The 23,150-nt window shown below is 46.6% G+C and overlaps 1 protein-coding gene and 1 non-coding gene across 7 annotated transcripts; both read left to right on the top strand.

The window, feature by feature from the left end:
- The first annotated feature begins 14,078 nt into the window (after positions 1-14,078).
- PNCK (pregnancy up-regulated nonubiquitous CaM kinase) lies at positions 14,079-22,776 on the top strand. Of its 6 annotated transcripts, XM_056809631.1 has the most exons (13): positions 14,137-14,169; positions 14,598-14,627; positions 15,094-15,199; positions 15,750-15,881; positions 18,935-19,009; positions 19,223-19,361; positions 19,964-20,087; positions 20,391-20,466; positions 20,787-20,899; positions 20,996-21,074; positions 21,157-21,244; positions 21,481-21,636; positions 22,054-22,776. In XM_056809631.1, exons 3-12 carry the CDS (start codon positions 15,123-15,125, stop codon positions 21,598-21,600), a joined length of 1,023 nt encoding a protein of 340 aa, XP_056665609.1. In that variant the 5' UTR covers positions 14,137-14,169; positions 14,598-14,627; positions 15,094-15,122; the 3' UTR covers positions 21,601-21,636; positions 22,054-22,776. The 6 variants fall into 6 exon arrangements, with proteins under 6 accessions (XP_007507037.2, XP_001378048.1, XP_056665609.1 ...); XM_007506975.2 differs by lacking the exon at positions 14,598-14,627 and having other exon boundaries at positions 14,079-14,169; positions 15,121-15,199; XM_001378011.4 differs by lacking the exon at positions 14,598-14,627 and having other exon boundaries at positions 14,086-14,169.
- MIR7365 (microRNA mir-7365) lies at positions 16,571-16,632 on the top strand. The gene has a single exon (NR_127601.1). It is a non-coding gene; the product is annotated as a microRNA mir-7365 (primary transcript).
- Positions 22,777-23,150: the final 374 nt, after the last annotated feature.

The raw sequence follows: 23,150 nt of genomic DNA, 5'->3' as shown, positions 1-23,150 counted from the left end.
AATTGGAGAATGGCTTGATTTTTTGTACAATTGATTTAGCTCTTTATAAATTTGAGTAATTAAACCTTTGTCAGAGGTTTCTATGAAGATTTTTTCCCAGTTTGTTGTTTTCCTTCTGATTTTAGTTACATTGGTTTTGTTTGTACAAAAGCTTTTTAATTTGATGTAGTCGAAATTATTTATTTTACATTTTGTGATTCTTTCTATGTCTTGCTTGGCTTTAAAGTCTTTCCCCTCCCAAAGGTCTGACATGTATACTGTTCTGTGTTTACCCAATTTACTTATGGTTTCCTTCTTTATGTTTAAGTCACTCACCCATTTTGAATTTATCTTGGTTTAGGGTGTCAGGTGTTGATCTATTCCTAGTCTCTCCCACACTGTCTTCCAATTTTCCCAGCAGTTTTTATCGAATAGTGGATTTTTGTCCCCAAAGCTGGGATCTCTGGATTTATCGTATACTGTCTGGCTGAGGTCACTTGCCCCCAGTCTATTCCACTGATCCTCCTTTCTGTCTCTTAGCCAGTACCAAATTGTTTTGATGACTGCTGCTTTGTAATATAGTTTAAGGTCTGGGACTGCTAGGCCCCCATCATATGTGTTTTTTTTCCATTATTTCCCTGGATATCCTTGATCTTTTCTTCTTCCAAATGAACTTTGTTATGGTTTTTTTCTAAATCAGTGAAGAAGTATTTTGGTAGTTCAATGGGTATGGCACTAAATAGATAAATAAGTTTGGGTAGGATGGTCATTTTTATTATATTGGATCATCCTATCCATGAGCAGTTAATGTTTTTCCAATTGCTCAAGTCTAGTTTTAGTTGTGTGGAGAGTGTTTTGTAGTTGTGTTCATATAGTTCCTGTGTTTGTCTCGGGAGATAGATTCCTAAGTATTTTATATTGTCTAAGGTGATTTTGAATGGGATTTCTCTTTCTAGTTTTTGCTGCTGAGCTGTGTTGGAAATATATAGAAATGCTGATGACTTATGTGGGTTTATTTTGTATCCTGCAACTTTGCTAAAGTTGTTGATTATTTCAATTAGCTTTTTGGTTGAATGTCTAGGATTCTTTAAGTAGACCATCATGTCATCCGCAAAGAGTGATAACTTGGTCTCCTCCTTGCCTATTTTGATGCCTTCAATTTCTTTTTCTTCTCTAATTGCTACTGCTAGTGTTTCTAGTACAATGTCAAATAGTAGAGGTGATAATAGGTATCATTGTTTCACTCCTGATCTTATTGGGAATGCATCTAGTTTATCCCCATTACAGATGATATTGGCTGATGGTTTTAGATATATACTGTTTATTATTTTTAGGAACAACCCTCCTATTCCTATGCTTTCTAGTGTTTTTAGTAGGAATTGGTGTTGTATTTTATCAAAGGCTTTTTCTGCGTCTATTGAGATAATCATGTGGTTCTTGCTGGTTTGCTTGTTGATGTGGTCAATTATGTGGATGGTTTTCCTAATGTTGAACCAGCCCTGCATCCCTGGTATAAATCCTACTTGATCATGGTGAATGATCCTTCTGATCACTTGCTGGAGTCTTTTTGATAGTATCCTATTTAAGATTTTTGCATCTATATTCATTAGGGAGATTGGTCTATAGTTTTCTTTCTCTGTTTTTGACCTGCCTGGTTTTGGAATCAGTACCATGTTTGTGTCATAAAAGGAGTTTGGTAGAACTCCCTCTTTGCTTATTATGTCAAATAGTTTGTATAGTATTGGGATTAACTGTTCTTTGAATGTTTGATAGAATTCACTGGTGAATTCATCAGGCCCTGGGGATTTTTTCTTAGGAAGTTCTTTGATGGCTTGTTGGATTTCATTTTCTGATATGGGATTATTTAAGAATTCTATTTCCTCTTCTGTTAGTCTAGGCAGTTTGTATTTTTGTATATATTCATCCATATCCCCTAAATTGGTGTATTTATTGCCATATAATTGGGCAAAGTAATTTCTAATGATTGCCTTAATTTCCTCTTCATTGGAGGTGCTGTCCCCCTTTTCATCTTTAATGCTGTTAATTTGCTTTTCTTCCTTCCTTTTTTAAATTAGATTGACCAGTACTTTGTCTATTTTGTTTGTTTTTTCAAAGTATCAGCTTCTTGTCTTATTTATTAAATCAATAGTTCTGTCACTTTCAATTTTATTAATTTCTCCCTTAATTTTTAGGATTTCTAGTTTGGTTTTCTGCTGGGGGTTTTTAATTTGGTCACTTTCGAGTTTTTTTATTTGCATTTCCAATGGATTGATCTCTGCTCTCCCTAGTTTGTTAATATATGCACTCAGGGATATGAATTTACCTCTGATTACCGCTTTGGCTGCATCCCAAAAGGTTTGAAAGGATGTCTCGCCATTGTCATTTTCCTCGGTGAAATTATTAATTGTTTCTATGATTTCTTCTCTAACTAAACGATTTTGGAGTATCATATTGTTTAGTTTCCAATTAGTTTTTGATTTGGTTTTCCATGTACCATTACTGATCGTTATTTTTATTGCCTTGTGATCTGAGAAGGCTGCATTCATTATTTCTGCTTTTCTGCATTTGTGTGCCATGTTTCTGTGACCTAATGTATGGTCAATCTTTGTGAATGTGCCATGTGGTGCTGAGAAGAAGGTGTATTCCTTTTTATCCCTATTTATTTTTCTCCATATGTCTATTAATTCTATTTTTTCTAAGATTTCATTCACTTCTTTTACCTCTTTCTTATTTATTTTTTGATTTGATTTATCTAAATTTGATAATGGTTGGTTTAAGTCTCCCACTAATATGGTTTTACTGTCTATTTCTTCCTTCAATTCTCCTAGTTTCTCCATTAGAAATTTGGGTGCTATATTATTTGGTGCATACATGTTGATTAATGATATTTCGTCATTGTCTAAAGTCCCTTTTAACAAAATATAATTACCTTCCCTATCCCTTTTGATCAGGTCTATTTTTGCTTTGGCTTTATCAGATATCATGATTACCACTCCTGCCTTCTTTCTGTCAGTTGAGGCCCAGAAGGTCTTACTCCATCCTTTAATTCTGACGTTGTGGGTGTCAACCCGCCTCATGTGTGTTTCTTGAAGACAACATATGGTAGGGTTTTGGATTCTAATCCATTCTGCTATTCGTCTACGTTTTATGGGTGAGTTCATCCCATTCACGTTCAAAGTTATGATTGTCATTTGTGGACTCCCTGGCATTTTGATATCCTTTCCTAATTCTAACCTTTTCTTCTTCGGCTCTACCTTTTAGTCCAGTGATTTACTTTGAATCAGTCCCCCTTGTCCCCTCCCTTGATGTTTCCCTTTTTAGTCCCTCCCTTTTTGTTCCCTCCCCCTTCCCCCTCTCTTTCCCTCCCTTTTTGTTTTCCCTCTTCCCCTCCCCCCCTTGGTTTTCCCTTCTCCCTACCCTTGTTGGGTAAGATAGAATTCAAGATCCCAATGGATGTGGATGTTTTCCCCTCTCAGAGTTGATTTCCCTGAGATTAAGGTTTAAGTAAAAAACCCTCTCTTCCTCTCCTTCTTATAGGAGTTTTCTTCCCCTCCCCTTCCCATGTGAATCTGTGTGTGAGAAAGATTATTCTATTTGGTCTTTCTTTACCCCCTATTTATATATTACATTTCCCCCACATGTTAGTATACATAGATTGATATAAATGTAGTCCTTATAGAAGAGAGTTTGAGTAAAATAAGAAGATAACATTTTCCCCCTTTCCTTAATATTTACCTTTTCAGGTATTCCTTGCTCTTTGTTTTTCGGTATCAAACTTTCCACAGAGCTCTGGTCTTTTCTTTGCAAAAAGTTGGAAGTCTTCTATTTTGTTGAATGCCCATACTTTCCCTTGGAAGTATATAGTCAGTTTTGCTGGGTAGCTGATTCTTGGTTGAAGACCCAGCTCTCTTGCCTTTCTGAAGATCATGTTCCATGCCTTACGATCATTCAGAGTAGAACTTGCAAGGTCTTGTGTGACCCTGATTGGCATTCCTTTATATCTAACTTGTCTTTTTCTGGCTTCCTGTAGGATTTTTTCTTTTGTTTGAGAGCTTTGGAATTTGGCAATTACATTCCTGGGAGTTGTCTTTTGGGGGTTTAGTGTAGAAGGTGTTCTGTGAGCTCTGTCAGTGGCTGTATTACCCCCTTGTTCTAGAATCTCTGGGCAATTTTCTTTGATTATATCTTGTATCACGATGTCGAGTTTGGTGTTTATTTCTGGCTTTTCTGGAAGTCCAATTATTCTTAAATTATCTCTTCTCCCTCTATTTTCCAAGTCTGTCACCTTGTCAGTGAGATATTTTATGTTCTCTTCTAATTTCTTGGTATTTTGGCTTTGCTTTATTAATTCTTGCTCTTTTACACGATCATTGTCTTCCAGTTGCCTGATTCTGGCCTTTAAAGGCTGGTTTTCCTTTTCAGTTTGGTCACACCGGTTTTGCAGATGTGTGAATTTCTTTTGCATTATTTCCTACTTTTCCTCCCAGAAGGCTTCCATCTTTTTGGTCATTTCTGATTCAAATTCTTCATGGGTTTGTGGAGAGTTTCCATTTCCTTTGGAAGGTTTCAGAGCATTTTCTTGTGTATCGTCTTCTATCTCCTCTGTATTTTGTATTTTGGCTCTGTAGAATGTGTCCAAAGTCGCCCCTTTCTTCTTATTTTTCTTGGTATTTTGGGGCTTCTGTGCTTCTGTGGAGTTTGCCATCTCTGAATGTGGAGGATTAGCTTTTCTTATCTCTGTCTGGTGTTCAGAGGCTTTAGTCCTGGGCAGATTGTCCATTCTATGAGCTTTTCCTGGGTTAAACTGAGTATGCCTTAAGGCAATGACTTTCACTGGAACTGGAATGGAAGGGTCGGACCAGGGGGCCACACTCTCCCCCGGCTCTCTCTGTTTCCCTGCTGCTAAGGTGCCCCCTCGACTGGACTGGGTCAGGTTGCTTTCTGGAAGTTGCTTTCAGAATAGCTGGCCCTGAGGCTGTTTTGTCGGCCCTGAGGGTTGCTGTTGTTTCAGAGGACCCTGCTCTCTGCCGGGGAGGGGGCCTCGGCTTCCCGGAGCCTTGGACTCTGCGCTCCTACCCCTTAGGTCCGAGTGATCTCGGGTTCTGGCTTTTGAGGGGGGCCGTACCTTTTGATCCAGGTCCAGGTCCAGAAGGAGGATTCCCAGGGTTTGTGCTCTTGATCATTTTGAATTTCGGCGCCTTAGGAGCTTATAGTTGGAGATCGGTCGGGAAGGGTTTCCGGAGATCTGAACTTTAGCTTTCTCTAAGCCGCCATTTTGACCGGAAGTCTCACCAGTGAATTCTATCAAACATTCAAAGAACAGCTAACTCCAATACTATACAAACTATTTGACAGAATAAGCCAAGAAGGAGTTCTACCAAATTCATTTTACGACACAAACATGGTACTGATTCCAAAGCCAGGCAGGTCAAAAACAGAGAAAGAAAACTATAGACCAATCTCCCTAATGAATATAGATGCAAAAATCTTAAATAGGATACTATCAAAAAGACTCCAGCAAGTGATCAGAAGAGTCATTCACCATGATCAAGTAGGATTTATACCAGGGATGCAGGGCTGGTTCAATATTAGGAAAACCATCCACATAATTGACCACATCAACAAGCAAACCAACAAAAATCAAATTATTATCTCAATAGATGCAGAAAAAGCCTTTGATAAAATACAACACCCATTCCTATTGAAAACACTAGAAAGCATAGGAATAGAAGGGCCTTTCCTAAAAATAATAAACAGTATATATCTAAAACCATCAACTAATATCATCTGTAATGGGGATAAACTAGATGCATTCCCAATAAGATCAGGAGTGAAACAATGATACCTATTATCACCTCTACTATTTGACATTGTACTAGAAACACTAGCAGTAGCAATTAGAGAAGAAAAAGAAATTGAAGGCATCAAAATAGGCAAGGAGGAGACCAAGTTATCACTCTTTGCGGATGACATGATGGTCTACTTAAAGAATCCTAGACATTCAACCAAAAAGCTAATTGAAATAATCAACAACTTTAGCAAAGTTGTAGGATACAAAATAAACCCACATAAGTCATCAGCATTTCTATATATTTCCAACACAGCTCAGCAGCAAGAACTAGAAAGAGAAATCCCATTCAAAATCACCTTAGACAATATAAAATACCTAGGAATCTATCTCCCGAGACAAACACAGGAACTATATGAACACAACTACAGAACACTCTCCACACAACTAAAACTAGACTTGAACAATTGGAAGAACATTAACTGCTCATGGGTAGGACGAGCCAATATAATAAAAATGACCATCCTACCCAAACTTATTTATCTATTTAGTGCCATACCCATTGAACTACCAAATTTTTTTTTACTGATTTAGAAAAAACCATAACAAAATTCATTTGGAAAAACAAAGGATCAAGGATATCCAGGGAAATAATGAAAAAAAATACAAAGGAAGGGGGTCTTGCAGTCCCAGATCTCAGACTATATTATAAAGCAGCAGTCACCAAAACAATCTGGTACTGGCTAAGAGACAGAAAGGAGGATCAGTGGAATAGACTCGGGGTAAGTGACCTCAGCAAGACAGTCTATGACAAACCCAAAGATCTCAGCTTTTGGGACAAAAATCCACTATTTCATAAAAACTGCTGGGAAAATTGGAGGATAGTGTGGGAAAGATTAGGTTTAGATCAACACCTGACACCCTACACCAAGATAAACTCAGAATGGGTGAATGACTTGAACATAAAGAAGGAAACTATAAGAAAATTAGGCGAACACAGAATAGTATACATGTCAGACCTTTGGGAGGGGAAAGATTTTAAAGCCAAGCAAGACTTAGAAAGAGTCACAAAATGTAAAATAAATAATCTGGATTACATCAAATTAAAAGGCTTTTGTACAAACAAAACCAATGTAACTAAAATCAGAAGGGTAGCAACAAATTGGGAAACAATCTTCATAAAAACCTCTGACAAAGGTTTAATTACTCAAATTTACAAAGAGCTAAATCAATTGTACAAAAATTCATGCTATTCTCCAATTGAAAAATGGGCAAGGGACATGGATAGACAGTTTTCAGCTAAAGAAATCAAAACTATTAACAAGCACATGAAGAAGTGCTCCACATCTCTTATAATCAGAGAAATGATAAAATCAAAACAACTCTGAGGTATCACCTCACACCTAGCAGATTGGCTACCATGATAGCAAAGGAAAGTAATGAATGCTGGAGGGGATGTGGCAAGGTGGGGACATTAATGCATTGCTGGTGGAATTGGGAATTGATCCAACCATTCTGGAAGGCAATTTGGAGCTATGCCCAAAGGACGATAAAAGACTGTCTGCCCTTTGATCCAGCCATAGCACTGCTGGGTTTGTACCCCAAAGAGATAATAAGGAAAAAGACTTGTACAAAAATATTCAGAGCTGCGCTCTTTGTGGTAGCCAAAAATTGGAAAACGAGGTGATGCCCATCAATTGGGGAATGGCTGAGCAAATTGTGGTATATGTTGGTGATGGAATACTATTGTGCAAAAAGGAATAATAAAGTGGAGGAATTGCATGTAAACTGGAAAGACTCCAGGAAGTGATGCGGAGTGAAAAGAGCAGAACCAGGAGAACATTGTACACAGAGACTGGTACACTATGGCACAATCGAACGTCATGGACTTCTCCAGTAATGGCTTTACCATGTCCCTGAACAATCTGCAGGGATCTAGGAGAAAAAAAAACTATCCTCAAGCAGAGGATAAACTGTGGGAGTAAAAACACCGAAGAAAAGCAACTGCTTGACTACAGGGGGTGAGGGGATATGACTGAAGAGAGACTCTAAATGAACACTCTAGAGCAAATACCAACAACATGGAAATGGGTTCGAATCAAGAACACATGTGATACCCAGTGGAATCACGCATCGGCTATGGGAGAGGTGGGGGGGGGGGAGGAAAAGAAAATGATTTTTGTTTCCCATGAATAATGTTTGGAAATGACCAAATAAAATAATGTTTAAAAAAAAAAGATAACGGGGGTAGGCGGCACAATGGCTAGAGCACCAGGCCTAGAGGCAGGAGGACTCCAATTGCTTAGCCCTTAATGCTCTTCTGCCTTGGAACTGACACTCAGTCCCAGTATACCCAGTACTGATTTTAAGATGGAAGGTAAGCGTATATTTTGTTTTATTCAATCTCATTTTTGATTCAATCCAAGGTATTAAGAAACAATATTTTGTCCCAGATGAAACCACTTTCCAGACTTTTCCCTTTAGGAAAACGTGCCAGAATTCAAAATCAAAAGGAGAACTGCTTTTTGTCTAGTTAAAACCATGACCTTCCCCATCCCTGGAAGGGATGATGTCATGACTCACCCTTCTCTATTTGGAAAGGAGGGGGGGGGCAGCTTGGTGGCTCAGTGGATTGAGAGCCAAGTCCAGAGATGGGAGGTCCTGGGTTCAAATCTGACCTCAGACATTTCCTAGCTGTGTGACCCTGGGCAAGTCACTTGACCCCCCCCCCCATTGCTTTAAAAAAAGAAAGGAGGAGCATGGTCAAGGAAGAGATGGAGCAGTTCTTCCTAGCAGTGAAGTCACTGGAGAAGCCTCTGCTGGCCTCAGTTTCTTCATCCATAAAATGGGAATAATAAATGCACCTACTAGCTCCCAGGATTGCTGTGAGGACCAAATGAGATGATATTTGCAAAGCCCTTGTAAAGCTTATAATGGCATAGAAATGCCAGCTTTAAAAGAAGAGTTTGGGGCCAGGAACCACACAGGATAACCTGTTGTGACTTTTTTTCTTCTTTAAAATGACTATAAATGTTAACTCTTTGGAGTTCTCTTGGGGTAGAGACAGATGTCCAAGGGCATGATGGGACCAGGCCAGTTAAGACATTTCTTTCTCTAATAATTGCAGTTAGATTTTCCATAGTATATTAAGGTTTATGAAGCACTTTACAAATATTATCTCATTTGATACTCCCAACCATCTTGGGAAGGAGGTGCCTTTACTTATTATCTGCATTTTACAAATGTGGAAACTAAGGCTGGCCAAGGTTTAAGCGACTTGCCCAGAGACACACAGCTAGTATGGCTCTGAGGTTGGATTTGAACTCAGTTCTTCTTGGCCCTAGGCACAGTGCTCTAGCCACTGAACCATCTTGTTAGAAACATTTAAATTTAGGATAATAGGAGGCAGCTGGGTAGCTCAGTGGATTGAGAGCCAGGCCTAGAGATGGGAGGTCCTAGGTTCAAATCTGACCTTAGACACTTCCCAGCTGTGTGACCCTGGGCAAGTCACTTGACCCCCATTGCCTAGCCCTTACCACTTTTCTGCCTTGGAGCCAATACACAGTATTGACTCCAAGACGGAAGGTAAGGGTTAAAAAAAATAAATAAATTTAGGAGAATATTCAATGAATAAAAATTGTTTCTGGCAAATTTGTGCCTAAAATGCCAAGTCCAGTATTCATATTTTTTCTTCAACTACTCTTTGCTTTTTAAATTGTATTTTTACTAACCCCCATTGCCTAGCCCTTCCCACTCTTCTGCCTTGGCACCGATACATATGATTGATTATAAGGTGGAAGGTGAATTGTTTTTTAAACATTTTAATTAATAAGCACTTATTTTTTCTCCCATATACTTCCCCATTAAAAAAGAAAAACGAAACCCTTGTAACAAAGTGATCAACAACAATAATAACAACAACTGGCATTTGCATAGTGAGTTGAGCTTGACAAAGTATTCCTTTGATCTCCAGGACAGTCCTATGATCTTGTTATTATTATTATCTTCATTTTATAACTGAGGAAACAGGCTGAGAGAGTTTAATGACATTTCCGGAGTGATGTTGACCTTGAAAAACCCTGCCCTTCCCTCTGAAAGTCAATGCTGTTTATTAGTTCTGTAATCGTTAAAAAGGGGTCACCAAACTGTAATAATCAAACTTAAATTATGAGGCTGCTAGTAGCTTTGTTGCATCAAGGAGCAATGGTAAAGAGAGGGAAACAAACGTAGGAAAGAGGTAGGGAGCAGTCTAGCTAAGTACCCTAATTGCCATTCTAATGGAATGAAGTTCACCTGCGACCAAGTTCCAATCTCCAGCCAGAAGTCCCCGAGAGTCTCTCCAGCAAGAATGTGTCGGAGGCACCAGAGCCAGAGAGTCCCTTCAGCAAGAGCCACCAGTGCCAGACCAGAGAGAGACTCTCCCTTCCAAATCAGGATGGGAATCAGAAATTGAGCTCCAGCCCCTTTTCTCCCCCCATTAGCTCTCCCCATCACACCTCAGGAACCAATCATAGTTCCTCGATTTGCCTGTCACCACCCAGGGGGGCAGTGCCTGTGGGATCAATTTCCTGTTTCTGAGGGAGTTAACTTCCTTTCACTGGCCATGTGTATCCTTGCATATCTCAAAGGACCTCCAGGTCCCTGATTGGTTAAATTAAAACAAAGGAAGATGGATTTCTTTCTCACAATTCCAAGGCAGAAGAGTGGTAAGGGCTAGGCAACTGGCATTAAGTGACTTGCCCAGGGTCACCCAGCTAGGAACTGTCTGAAGTCAGATTGGGACCCAGAATGGACCACCTAGGTACCCCCAGCTAAGTAAAAACTTAAGGCAAGATTTGAACTGTAAAGGTTAAATTTAGTGGCTGGACTTAAATGATATGAAATAGCATAGTCACTGAAATTATTATATCTCAAGTCAGAAGTTTATTTACCAAAATAGAGGGGAAACAATAGAGAAATGTGAGAGAAGTTAGAGAAAATACCTATACTAGTCCTCAGTCAGGAGGGTTGGAAGTGAGTAACTATGAGGCCTCTTCCAAGATGGAAGCTAGTCTCTTAGGAAACTAGGAAAGGAGTCAGCCCTTTTCACTCACCCAACCAAGTAGTCCAGGAGTCAGAATTTAAGTTGAACCCAAGTTTCAAGCCCACGATCCAAGCTGTAGTCTCCAGCAAAACTCCCTCGAAGACTCTCTCCACTCAGAAGACTATCTCCAGAAGGCAATCTCTTCAGACTATCTTCTCCAAGACCATCTCCTCATACTGAGTTCAGGGCTTGCTTTTATGGTGACTCTGTATCTCCTCCCCTCTTTATAGGGCTCATTGCAGCTTCCAAATTGTCTAGCACTGCCCAGGGGTGAGTGTTTGTGGGAAACAGTTCAAACCTTCTGGAGAGGTGAATACTCATTGAAAGGGTTCACAGTTTCTGAGGGTGTGAACTCTTAAAAGAATTCAGGTTTCTGACTGAGTTAGAAAAAAGGGTGGAGCTCTCCAAGTACCTACGGCTTTAGCTGTAAGTAGGGTGTGAATTCACTAAATGGTTTGTGAGTTCTTCCACGTAGTTCAAGCTTGTGTTGATTTGATCAAAAGGTAGACAAAAGGGAGGAGACATACAGGATGATAGCAAGCCAGGATGGATGGAGAGACATGGCCATGTTTGTAGGCAGTAGGGAAGTAGCCAGCAGGCAGGGAGCAACTGACTATGAGTGGGGATGATGGAGGAGGCAATCTGCTGGAGAAAATGGGTTAGAGTGGTAGAAGACATCTGAGTGATGCAAAAAAATTTTTTTTTGGTTAAACCCTCACCTTCCTCCTTAAAATCAATACTATGTATTGGTTCCAAGGCAGAAGAGTGTTAAGAGCTAGGCAATGGGGGTTAAGTGACTTGCCCAGGGTCACACAGCCAGGAAGTTTGAGGTCAGATTTGAACCTAATTTGGACCTCTCATCTCTAGGTCTGGCTCTCAATCCACCGAGCTACCCAGCTGCTTCCTGAGAGATGCAAAATTAAAGGGCGGGGAGAAGAGGAAGCTCTCTGGGAATAACTTCAATTTTTTAGGAAGATAATATTGGCAAGGTTTTCAACCAAGAGGAAGTGAGTTGGAGCAGCCATGGGAGGCTTAGAGATGGAAGAGTCTGGAATAGCCACTCTTGTGTGTGCAACAGTGAACCAATTAGACAGGCATAAAAGGATTGCCTTGCCACATTGAGGGACCAGTTGACATTATGTAACCAACTTGTAGGGGGCCCAGTCAGCCCAGTTTGGAGATTTTTCTCCATCCTCATTCAACAGCATTTGAATAGACATGAAGGTGGTGGATGGTGGGAGTAATCTAAAATCAGTGTTTGGGAAGGCATGATCAGTGAGTGGATAAGGAGGCAAGGAATTCTGGTAAGGAGCATGGTGTAGAATTGAATTGGTTCCCCAAAGGGTTGTGGCAAGGAAGAGAGAAGAGTATGTCATCAGTGCAGGGGTGGTGGCCTGGAAAAGAATGGAGAGATTAAAGGACAGAGTAAGAAAGGGATTGCAAGGTAGAGGAAAAGATGGAGTGATACAATCTTATGATCTGATAAGGGAATTTCAGTCAAGCAAAAACAAATTCCTGCACTGCCTATGTCCCAAAATGTCACTCATTTTGCATCTGGAGTCCATCACCTCTCTATCAGGAGGTAGGTAATGTGTGTCGCCACGGTCCTCTAGAATCACAATGGATGGTTGGTCATTATGCTGAGTGCACTTCTTAAATCTTTGAAACTTGCTTGTCTTTACAATGGCGTTGCCACCATGCACATATAGATCCTCCTGGTTCTACTTCCCTCACTCTGCATCAGTTATACAAGTCTTCCCAAGGTTCTCTGAAACCATCCCTCATAGCCCAACAATATTCTATCACACTCATGTAACAGCCTCTCCCCAGTTGATGGGCACTTCCTCGGTTTCCAATTCCTTGCCACCACAAAAAGAGCTGCTGTAAATATTTTTGTACCTATGAAGCCTTCCCCTCTTCCTTTGACCTCTGATAAAGAAGCCTAATAAAGGAATTCCTGGCTCAAAGGGTACACATGCTTTAGTAACACTTGGATTGTAGTTTTAAAGTGTTTTCCAGAATAGTTAGACCATTTTTCAGGTCCGCCAACAATGTACTACCATGAGCCTGATTTTCCACAGACCTTTGCCAATGGGATGGATATTAAGTGACCAATAAGCATTTGGTAAGCACCCTGCTCTGTGTAAGGTGATGGATCCAAGCCAAACAAAGAAATGCAATATAATAACACAACAGCAACAACACTGTTGTTATATAAGGCAAATTTATTATATCGAATAACAAAAAAGAAAAAGAACTCAAAGCCCGTGTGATTTTCAGCGGCACCACAAGCATGGCATCTTGTCTTTGTCTGTCGAGAGCAATGGAGAGCATCCCAGGGAATCTTTCGGATCTGGAGCTGCACTTTGGGAAGATTCGGAGCCCACACAAATCTGTCCCTCTCCTGAAAGCTCGCCAGGCTTAGAGACAGACCGATGGTACAATCGATTACTATTGTTTAAGCAGCTGCTCTGTGCCAGGCACTCTTCCTGGCGCTAGTGACCCAGAGCATCCCAGTGAACGCTTGCTGGATGGCTGGGTGAGACTTTGGCTTTTGTCCTGGAGACAGTTTTGTGGAATTTCCAATCCTCCCCCCACCCAGGTCTGCTGGGGGAATGTCCAGCGGTGCAGGCCCGGCTGCAGGAGAGGCCGGGCCCTCTCTCCTCTTCCCAGCCAGTATGGGAGCAGGAGCTCTGAGAGCCTGGCCCATTGATGGCAATTCTCTGCCCCCATCAGCCTAGCCAGGCCTCTCGTGCATCCTCCTTGACGCTGGCCCCTAGGCCTCTCAGTCCCCCCTGCTAGATAAAGGGCCTGGGGAGGGGAGGGGGCCCGCTGCTGCAGTTGCCTTTCCTCCTTTGTCTGGAGGTCTCTCCAGCACAGCTCAATTGTTTCTGTCTCTTCGGTTTGCCCAGTCTCCATCTTTGCCCTTCCCTCTGGCTCCCCGCCTGGGAGAAGTGGCCAGGAGGCTCGAGTGGCAGGCCATGGGGTCCCTCTGGGAGCCCGAACCCCTAGAACCAGCCTCTGCCCGCCCCACCCTGGCTCCCTGGCACCCTCAGAGGCTGGGCCCGCCTCCCCTCCCCTCCTCAGCCACCGAGAGCTTGGGGGCTCCCTCACTATAGCGCTGCAGGCTCCTGGGAGGAAACTCTAGATGTCCTTACAAGGAGAAGTGGAGGGAGGAAGGGAGGGAGGGAGGGAGGGAGAGTGGGGAGGCAGGCTGGGATGGGCAGGGGGAGGGGAGGGAAAAGGAGGGGGCGAGTGAGGAGGAGAAAGCTCGGACTGGGAGACAGAGCAAGGCTGGAGGGACAGTTGCTGGAGAAAGGTAAGGCTACCCCCCCCTCCTCCTCCCCCAGTCACTTACCATAGATGCTCGACCCCCCCCCCGCCCCGCCCCAACCCGAGGAGCAAGCACGTCGATGCCACTGAGGCACTAGGGCACCGCATGGATACACCTGACCGCCAGTTCCCTTCTCCCCCTCCCCCTTCGATGCAGGCACACCTGGATGCTAAAGAGATCCAGGCGAATAGCAGCCATCGCTCTGCCTGGTCACATACCAGACCACTAGTGTTTTCCAAGAGCTGCAGGTGGTCAGGCAGATCGGTGCGCGCGCGCGCGTGCACACACGGCTGGCTCTGTTCCTCCCCCTCCCCTTCCCCTGCTTCCCAAGCATCCCTCTGGGCTCCCACCGTCCCCGGGGAAACCAGCAGGGTGGAACGGAGTGGGACACAGGGGTGCTGTCCTGGTTCTAGGAAACCTTTCGCCCCAGAATCCGAATTGAGGTAAGAGTGTGTGTGTGGAGGGGGGTGGGGGCAGGGACAGGGGGAGGGGGAGGGTGGGGCAGGGCAGGGCACAGTACTGATGCTGTCTCCCTCTCGTGTGCGCGCGCGCGCGCGCCGCGGAGATTTGGCTGGGCGTGGGCACTGCTGCTCCCTGCTCTGTGTGTGTTGTATGTACAGTGCTGTGTGGACGTATGTTTGAGAGCATGTTCAAACTGGCCAGGAGCCAGCCTCCATCTCATTTTTGCAGCGTGTGTGTATGTGTGTGTGTGTGTGTGTGACGTTGGCGATGTGGCTGCCCCCGCCCTGCCTGTGGCCAGACTCGGGCATCGCGGTTCCCATCAGTGACTGCGCTTCCAGCCCGGTCTCAGGGGTCTGGGGGCCGCCCGGACCCCTCCTGGGGGTGGGGAGGGGATGAGAAGGTGATGGGCGCCTCCAATCCTGCTTCTCCCTCCCATTCTGCCCCCAGGCTAGCCCAGCCATTCTATCCCTCCAGACATGCTGCTGGGCTCCAGCTGGAAGAAGAAGACGGAGGATATTGGCAAAATCTACGACATTCGAGAGAAACTCGGGGCGTAAGTGATGGACGGGCTAGAGGCCGGCGGGGTGGGGATTTGTCTAACCACTGGCCAGATGTTCTTCCCCCTCCCCCACTGCCCCAGCCCGGAGCCCACCTGGTTCCTCTGGGCTCCCATCCCATGCCCTTCTGGCTTTGTTTGGGATATTCTGGCGCTTGGATGCTCTCAACGGACCCAGGGGGTGGGGATTGTGTCCTGCTGGGCTTGGGGGTCCTCAGGCTCCCAGAGAGAACTAGGAGGCCCCCTAGAGATCATCTACTGCAACCCCTTTAGATTCTAAGGGTCTGAGGGGAAGGGACTTCTTCAGTGTCACACATAGGATCCCACCTAGATCTAAGATGGCAGGGACCTTGGAGACCATCTAGTCCTACCTCCTCATTTGACATAATAGGAAACTGAGGCCCAGGGGTGGGAACGTAGTGGAGGTGAGGTTGGGACTCAGTTAGGCCATCTCCTCCCCAGGGAGTCAGTGCACCCAGCAGGCCACTGGAGATGTGAGCCCTGCCAGGTGGCAGCCCCTTACTCCGGGGCCTTTCTTTCTCCACAGGGGAGCTTTTTCAGAGGTGTTTCTGGCCCAGAACCGGTGCTCCAAGAGACTGGTGGCTCTCAAGTGTATCCCAAAGAAGGCTCTGAGGGGAAAGGAGGTGGCCGTAGAGAATGAGATCGCTGTTCTCAAGAAGTAAGGAGGTGGCTGGATTGGGGTGCCTGGCAGGGCCCTCCATTGAGAGGTGGGGTTTAGGGGGAGGGAGTGTGGTTGGTGGGGAGATTCTCACTGCTGGCCAAGAAGCTGCCCAACCCAGCCCAGATTGGCTCCACCCTCCCCTGGCCCTTCAATTGTGTCTATGCTATATTGAGTGTGTCATACTCTGGTGAGTGTGTGTGTGTGTGTGAGGGGGGGGGCTGTATGATGGGGAGGAGAGGAGAAGGCAGCAATGGAGAGATGGGAGGAGAGAGGGCAGAGGGGAGGGAGGGGTGAGCAGGGGAAGGGGTGGGAAAGGAGAGGAGGAGGGCTCAGCCTGACTATTTTCTGCCTAGGTCAAATATTTCCTAGTTTCTGGTCTTCCTGCCAAGGAGGCCTAGAGAGGGGGCTCTGTGTTCAGGAAGCAGCTCAGTAGACTGAGCTCACAGCCCAGGGGACCTCTTGTCTAGGAGCCTGATTAGAGTGGGGTACGTCTCCTGTGGCAATCCCAATAATCGTGTGACTGTGGGCAAGCCATTTGCCCTCCCTGGACCTCGGTTTCTTTCTCTGTGAAATGGGAGGTTTGGACTGGATGGTTCCTGGGGTTCTTGGGAACTCCAGAGTTGGCATCCTAGGATCCAGTGGCCGAACTGAGAAGGGGACAGCTCCTGAAGTCTCCTCTTCAGGAATGAATCGATCGGCTTTGCTGAGGTTGGACAACTCATTTCACCCAGAAGCCCATCGATTCCTTCCTGGGTGAAGAAAGCTACATCTGCAGTGGTCCTGAAAGGGCCCCCAGCCCATGGCCCCGTCCACGCCTTCTGTAGGAAGACACAGTCCTCCCAAAGGCTCCTTGACCGGTGGAGCTGAGCAGAGAACTCCTCTGATCATTCTCAGCCCTGCCTCTGTCTGCTACATATTCAGGATCAAATACAAGGGTGACCTGTGAAAAACTTTGCACCTTAAGAATAGGCAGAGGGGGCAGCTGGGTGGATAGAGAGCCAGGCCTGGGGCAAATCTGGCCTCAGACATTTCTTGGATGTGTGACTCTGGGCAAATCACTTAGCCCCCATTGTCTAGTTCTTACTGCTCTTTTGCCTTGCAATCTATGCCTACTGTGGATTCCAAGATGGAAAGTAAAGGGTTAAAAAAAAGAGTTGGCAGAGGAGGGATGGATTTAGGGGGCTCTGGAAAGGAAGCCCACCCCAGCAACTTGGACAACAGACATTCATCATGGTATGACGAACACGTAGCTTATATTCTCCAGTTCAATTGAAAATCTATGCAAAGTCATATTTTTGGAGGATACATCAGCACCTGGGAAGAATCAGGATAGACACAGTGGAGGTAAATGAAGTGACTAGTCGCGTGGTGGTGAACCTATGACACATTGACACATGTGCCAGAGGGGGCACTCAGAACCCTCTCTGTGGGGATGTGTGCTGTCCCCCAGCACAGAGTTCACCAGAGTTTGTTACTAGAAAGCCAGAGGTTTGTGGGGTGGGGCTGCTGCTCTCTCCCTCTCCACAGGCACCTGAGGACATTTCTCACATCACCTGCCCCTCTAAAAGGTTTGCCAACACTGGTCTAGGGGGCAGCTGGGTGGCTTAGTAGGCTGAGAGCCAGGCCTAGAGATGGGAGGTTCTGAGGTTCAAATCTGGCCTCAGACACTTCCCAGCTGGGTGACCCTGGGCAAGTCACTTAACCTCCATTTCCTAGCCCTGACTGCTCTTCTGTCTTAGAACCAATGCACAGTATGAATTCTAGGACAGAAGGTGAGGGTTTAAAAAAATAAAAAAAAAATAAAAATGAAGTGTCTGAGTTTAGGGGACAGCCAGCAAGCAGGTCAGTTTGCCTGGTGTGGAGAGTATGCCAATGTGCCTAATTTCCAGTAAGCTGGAAAAGGTTTGCTAGAGTTAGATCTTGAAGAGTCAAGCCAAGGAATTTGTATTTTTTCCTTAAAGCAATAGGCAGGGGCAGCTGGGTGGCTCAGTGGATTGAGGGCCAGGCCTAAAGACAGGAGATCCTGAGTTCCAATCTGACCTCAGATACTTCCTAGCTGGGTGACCCTGGGTAAGTCACTTGACCTCCATTGCTTAGCCCTTACCACTCTTCTGCCATGGAACTGAGGTTTAAAATATAAAAAGCAATAGGCAAGCAATAAGGGTTCCTGAGCAGGGCAAGTGTTAGGAAAGTCACTTTGGCAGCTTGTGTGTGGGATGGATTGGAGAAGGCTGAGACTAGAAGTGGGGAGGCTTATTAGGAGCATCTAGCCATAGTCTAGGCAGGAGGTGGATTAGGGGTGGGGCCTGCTCCAGGCCTGGATTAGGATGGCAGCTATGAGAATGAAGAAAAGGGTGCAGGTTTGAGATACATTGTGGCAAAAATTGCTGAGCCTCAGAAATGGAATTGAATGTTCAAATTATGGAAGATGACCCCGTGGTCTTGCACCTGAGTGGCCAACAGAAGGGTAATGCCCCATACAGAAGGAAGGACCTCCCAAAGAGAGCTGGATTTGGGGGGAAAGAGAAGGAATTCAGTTGGGGACCTGTTGAGTTGGAGGCACTTCTGGGACATCCAAATGGAGCGTTCTAGCCTCAGGAGAGGGACACGAATCTGAGAGTCATCTGCTTAGAGATCCTGGTCAAACCCACCAGTTTTCAGTCACGTCCAACTCTTTGTGACCCCATTTTGGATCTTGGCAAAGATACTGGAGTGGTTTGCCATTTCCTCTCCAGCTCTTTTTCAGGATGAGGAAACTGAGGCCAAAAGGGTGAAGTGACTCACCCAAGATCACCCAGCTAGGAAGTGTCTGAGATCAAATTTGAACCCAGGACCTCTCATCTCTAGGCCTGGCTCTCAATCCATTCAGCCACCCGGCTGCCTCTGGACTGAGCAAATGTTTGTGTGTTGTGCCCCTCTGAGTTAGTGGAGAGCAGTGTGTCAGTGTGTATTTGCACATCCCTGGGTGATTCAGTCCTTCCTGTCCCCTTCTCTGTCTTCCCTCACTCTCTCGAAGCCCTCCTTACAGTAAACCCTTGCTGCCATTCCAGGGTCAGCCACCCCAACATCGTGGCCCTTGAAGACGTCCATGAGAGCAGCTCCCACCTCTACCTGGCCATGGAACTGTGAGAGGGATGGGACACTGGAGGGGGCAGCCCTACTGGGGATCAGGAGAGGGGGGGTCCCTAATGGTAGCTGAATCAGATTTGATTCAATAAAGGTGTCTTGCAAATGGAACAATCCTTGCCTTCAAGTAAGCTTCTGTTCTACAGGAGGGAAGTGGGCGGCTGCCTGGCGAAGGGAGGAGGAGTGTAAGCCCTGTGACCCTTTTTCCCCAGGGTGACAGGGGGGGAGCTGTTTGAACGGATCATGGAACGGGGCTCATACACTGAGAAGGATGCCAGCCACCTGGTGGGGCAGGTCCTGGGAGCTGTCTCCTATTTACACAGCTTGGATATTGTGCACCGAGACTTAAAGGTACCTGACATTCAGCATGGGGGACCCTGGGCTGCCTACTCCCTGTGGCCAATAGAGGCCCCTCTGACCTAGGACTGGGACAGCAGGGCCACTGAACTTCTGCTCCCAGAGAGCCTGGAAATACTGGGGGGCAGAGCAGTGGGCCATGGATCTCCTTCCCTGGGCCCCAGTTCTCTGCCCGGACTTGGGCCCCACACTGCCCAGAATTAAGGCCTAGAGCAATCATGATGAACCTTTTAGACATGGAGTGCTGGACCCTGTCCCCGCTTACCCCACATGTGGCAGGGAGGAAGCACTTCCATTGGGCTGCTGGGGTGGGTGATATGAAATAATGTCATCAGGCATGGTGGAGAGGGGGAGGGGAACAGCTCTGTCCGAGTCCCTCTGTATTTGTAGTAACAAACTCTGTGGGGTGGGAGGGTGAGCGAATGCCCACGTTGAGTGTTCTGCATGCCATCTTTGGCACTTGTGCCATAGATTCACCATCACTGGCCTGGAGCTTCCTAGGGGCCTCTCAGGCTTCACTGCTGCCTTTTCTTCCCTTGGCTTGACCTCCTTCCTCCTCTGTAACCTCCATCTCCTTATCTATGTGCTCTCTCCAGCCTGAAAATCTCCTGTACGCCACCCCCTTTGAGGATTCTAAGATCATGATCTCGGACTTTGGCCTGTCTAAGATTCAGGAGGGCAATGTCTTAGGCACGGCCTGTGGAACCCCAGGCTATGTTGGTGAGGGCCAAGGGCTTAGGGCATTGGCGGGTGGTGGCAATGACCGGGTGGGTGCCAATGGGTTATTGAATGGGAGAGACTTTAAAAAAGGGAGCAGAGAGGGTCGTCCAGGGTTACAAATGCACACGGTCCCATGCATGGGCATGACCACATGTAGGAGACCGCGTTTTCCCTCTACACCTGTGTCTCTTTGTACTTACGTACCTGCATTTCTGGGTGTGTATGTGTCTATCTGCCTGTCTGTCTGTCTGTCTGTCTGTCTGTTTGTCTCTGCATCTCTGTGTCTGGGTGCCTGGCTCCTAGCCCCTGAACTCCTGGAACAGAAGCCCTATGGGAAAGCTGTAGATGTCTGGGCCCTGGGGGTCATCTCCTATATCCTGTGAGTTATTAGAGATGGGCATCTGTCTGTTTTAGCTGTTCTTGAACCCCTCAAGTTGGAGGCCCCTTTCCAGGAGGTGGAGGGGATCCTAGGATGATCAACCTCAACACTGAAAAAGATGGGGAGCTGGGAGTCAAGGCTAGGCCTGGGGATGGGCCAAAGCTTGAAGGGGTGGAAGATGGGACCTTAGACAGGCTGATGGCCCTGCCTGTCTTCCCCCTGCTTTCTCCCACTTCTCCCTCTCCCTCTCTCTTCTTTCCTAATTTCCTCTGTGGTATTTCTCCCACCCCCTGATGCTCTGTTCCCCATGGTCCCCCTAGCCTTTGTGGCTACCCCCCCTTCTATGATGAGAATGACTCAGAACTCTTCAGTCAGATCCTAAAAGCCAGCTATGAGTTCGACTCCCCCTACTGGGATGACATCTCTGAATCGGGTGAGTTCTCGGGGATCCCTGGAAGGGGTGGGGGTGACAGAAGAGACCACTGAGGATAGAGGGTCACCGCCTAACTGGGAGCCTCTTAACTCCCAGCCAAAGATTTCATTCGGCACCTCCTGGAGAGAGACCCTGAGAGGCGATTCAGCTGTGAGCAAGCTTTGCAGCATCTTTGGTAAGTGCCTCTGGAAGTGGGCCGATGCTGCCGTCCCCGCCTGCGCCCCCGTTCTCCACTTCATTCCCCTCCCTGTCCCTAGGATCTCTGGAGACACAGCCCTGGACAAGAACATTCTCAGTTCTGTCACCGAGCAGATCCAGAAGAATTTCGCACGGACCCACTGGAAGGTAAGACTGGAGGAAGCCAGAGAGGGTGGCAAAGCTGTCTCCCCAGGTGTCAGGGAAGCGAGTTCCTCTCTGGGCCTAGTCGTCCTGGGCGATGGAGGGCAGGATGTGCCTTCTGGACCAGTCTGGGGTTAGAAGGGATCCCAGGGGAGGTGAGTAAAGGGGTTCCCCTGAGCCAGAGCAGAAAGAAGGCTGAGGGCAAAACCAGGGCTGATAGCTGCTCTCCCACTACACTCCAGAGGGCTATCAATGCCACATCTTTCCTTCGGCACATCACCAAGATGGGCCAGAGCACCGAGGCGGATGGGGACGAGGGCCCTGCTGAGCCCATCGCTCAGGGAGGGCAGCAGAAAAAGTGACCATGTCTCATGCCAACTGGCCACTCATTCATCAAGGTACGTTCTCTCAGGACCTGCTCTGTGCCCAGACTGGTTGGGGAGCCTGGAGCAGGAGGGCTGGGCTGTGCGTTCAAAGGCCCGGTAAGCCACACGCACACCGAGGCCTGTAGTTGTTGTTTGGGGGAGGAGAGCAGGGCCAGGAAGCTTTCCTGGACAGGGTGGCACCTGAGCTGGGCGCTTCAGGATGGGAGTGGGGCACAAAACCTCAGGTAGGAGTGAGCTTTGTTAAACAGTGTGGGAACGAAGGAGAGAAGGGAGGAAGGCTTGGAGGAGGAGGTGGGACCAGACTATAGAGATCTGCCTTTGAATGTCAAATTTGAACCTGCAGTCAATGGGGAGCCACAGCATTCTGGGCTAGTTGGAGGGAGGGGTGGTCAGGGGTCTGAGCTTTACTTTTCTCCTGGGTTTCTTCAGAAATCACTTCACCTGGAGCCATCTTTGCTGGAAGTGGAGCCCGCTTTGGATCTTTCGGATGTTGCTATCAATTTCTTTCCTGCCTGTGTCCTGAGTGTTCTCTTTCTCCTCCTCCTCCTCCTCATTGTCCTTCCTCTCCCCTCTCTCTCCCCCTTCCCTCTCCTCCTCCTCTTTTCCCTCCCCCCTGCCTCCTCCAGTCATGTCTATCTGTGCCTGGCACCCCGGCCCCTTCAATCACTGGGTCTCACGGTTTGGGTTGGATCTTCTATATGTCGGGGGTGGGGGGTGGGGGGGTGGGGGGGAGTATGGGGAATCCTTTTGCCTTGAGGAGAGACACTGGTGCTGTTGGGAGGATGGGTGAGGTATTGAGGAGGTCCCTGTGAAAATGTAGCCTAGGAAGCTGGAAGGAGGAGGAGGAGGAGGAGGAGGAGGAGGAGGAGGAGGAGGAGGAGGAGGCTGGGGCTGGAAGCTTGGCTGCTGCTCCCCTCCTATCCCCAAGGGGAGGGCTGAGCCTGTGGATTTCTTAGTCCCTCTGAAAGGGCCACAAAGGGTCAGGGACTCAACCCTTAAGAGGAGAGACATCAAGGGGGGAGAGTGGAATTGGGGGAGATCAATGATGGAGGCTTTGGGAACCAAAAATCCCAGAGGGACTTTGGGCTTTTGGATGAACTAGTTTCCCATTCAGAGCCTCCTTTCTCTATTAAATTTCTGCCTAGCTCCAAATTTGGTGGTTCCATTAATGGGGATCCCTCTCCCTCTTCTTTCTGTCCCAGGGCATGTCTTTCTGTCTTGTCTGTGGTCTTTCCTGTCCCTAGCAGCCCTAGCCCCCCAGCATTTGCCATTTCATCAGCAAATAAAATTACTAAAAAAAAGACAGGAGAGGGTGTCATCATTGGAGATGGTGATGGTGGTGGTGGTGCGTGCTTGCGTGTGTGCCTGCCTGCGTGTATGTGTGTGTGTGTGTGAACTCATTCCTAAACTGCACCCCCTCCACTTTAGCATTCTTGGCTTCCCCTTTCCTTCTCCCCCACTCCCAACTCTTCTCTTCTGGGAGCATGAACCACAATCAGATAAACTCAGTCATTGTTCCTGGATGG

The sequence above is a fragment of the Monodelphis domestica genome, chromosome X (assembly GCF_027887165.1).
Source record: "Monodelphis domestica isolate mMonDom1 chromosome X, mMonDom1.pri, whole genome shotgun sequence".
Taxonomy (NCBI): Eukaryota; Metazoa; Chordata; class Mammalia; order Didelphimorphia; family Didelphidae; genus Monodelphis; species Monodelphis domestica.
Note: the sequence above shows the minus strand (reverse complement) of the source record. Positions and strands in the feature narration are given on the sequence as shown.

What these genes read in the sequence shown, in the direction of transcription:
- PNCK (XM_007506975.2), top strand. Translation starts at nt 15,123, where the DNA reads ATGCTGCTGGGCTCCAGCTGGAAGAAGAAGACGGAGGATATTGGCAAA. An exon ending in TTGTGCACCGAGACTTAAAG is followed by an intron (nt 19,362 to 19,963) that starts GTACCTGACATT and finishes TGCTCTCTCCAG; the next exon opens with CCTGAAAATCTCCTGTACGC. An exon ending in GGGGTCATCTCCTATATCCT is followed by an intron (nt 20,467 to 20,786) that starts GTGAGTTATTAG and finishes TGGTCCCCCTAG; the next exon opens with CCTTTGTGGCTACCCCCCCT.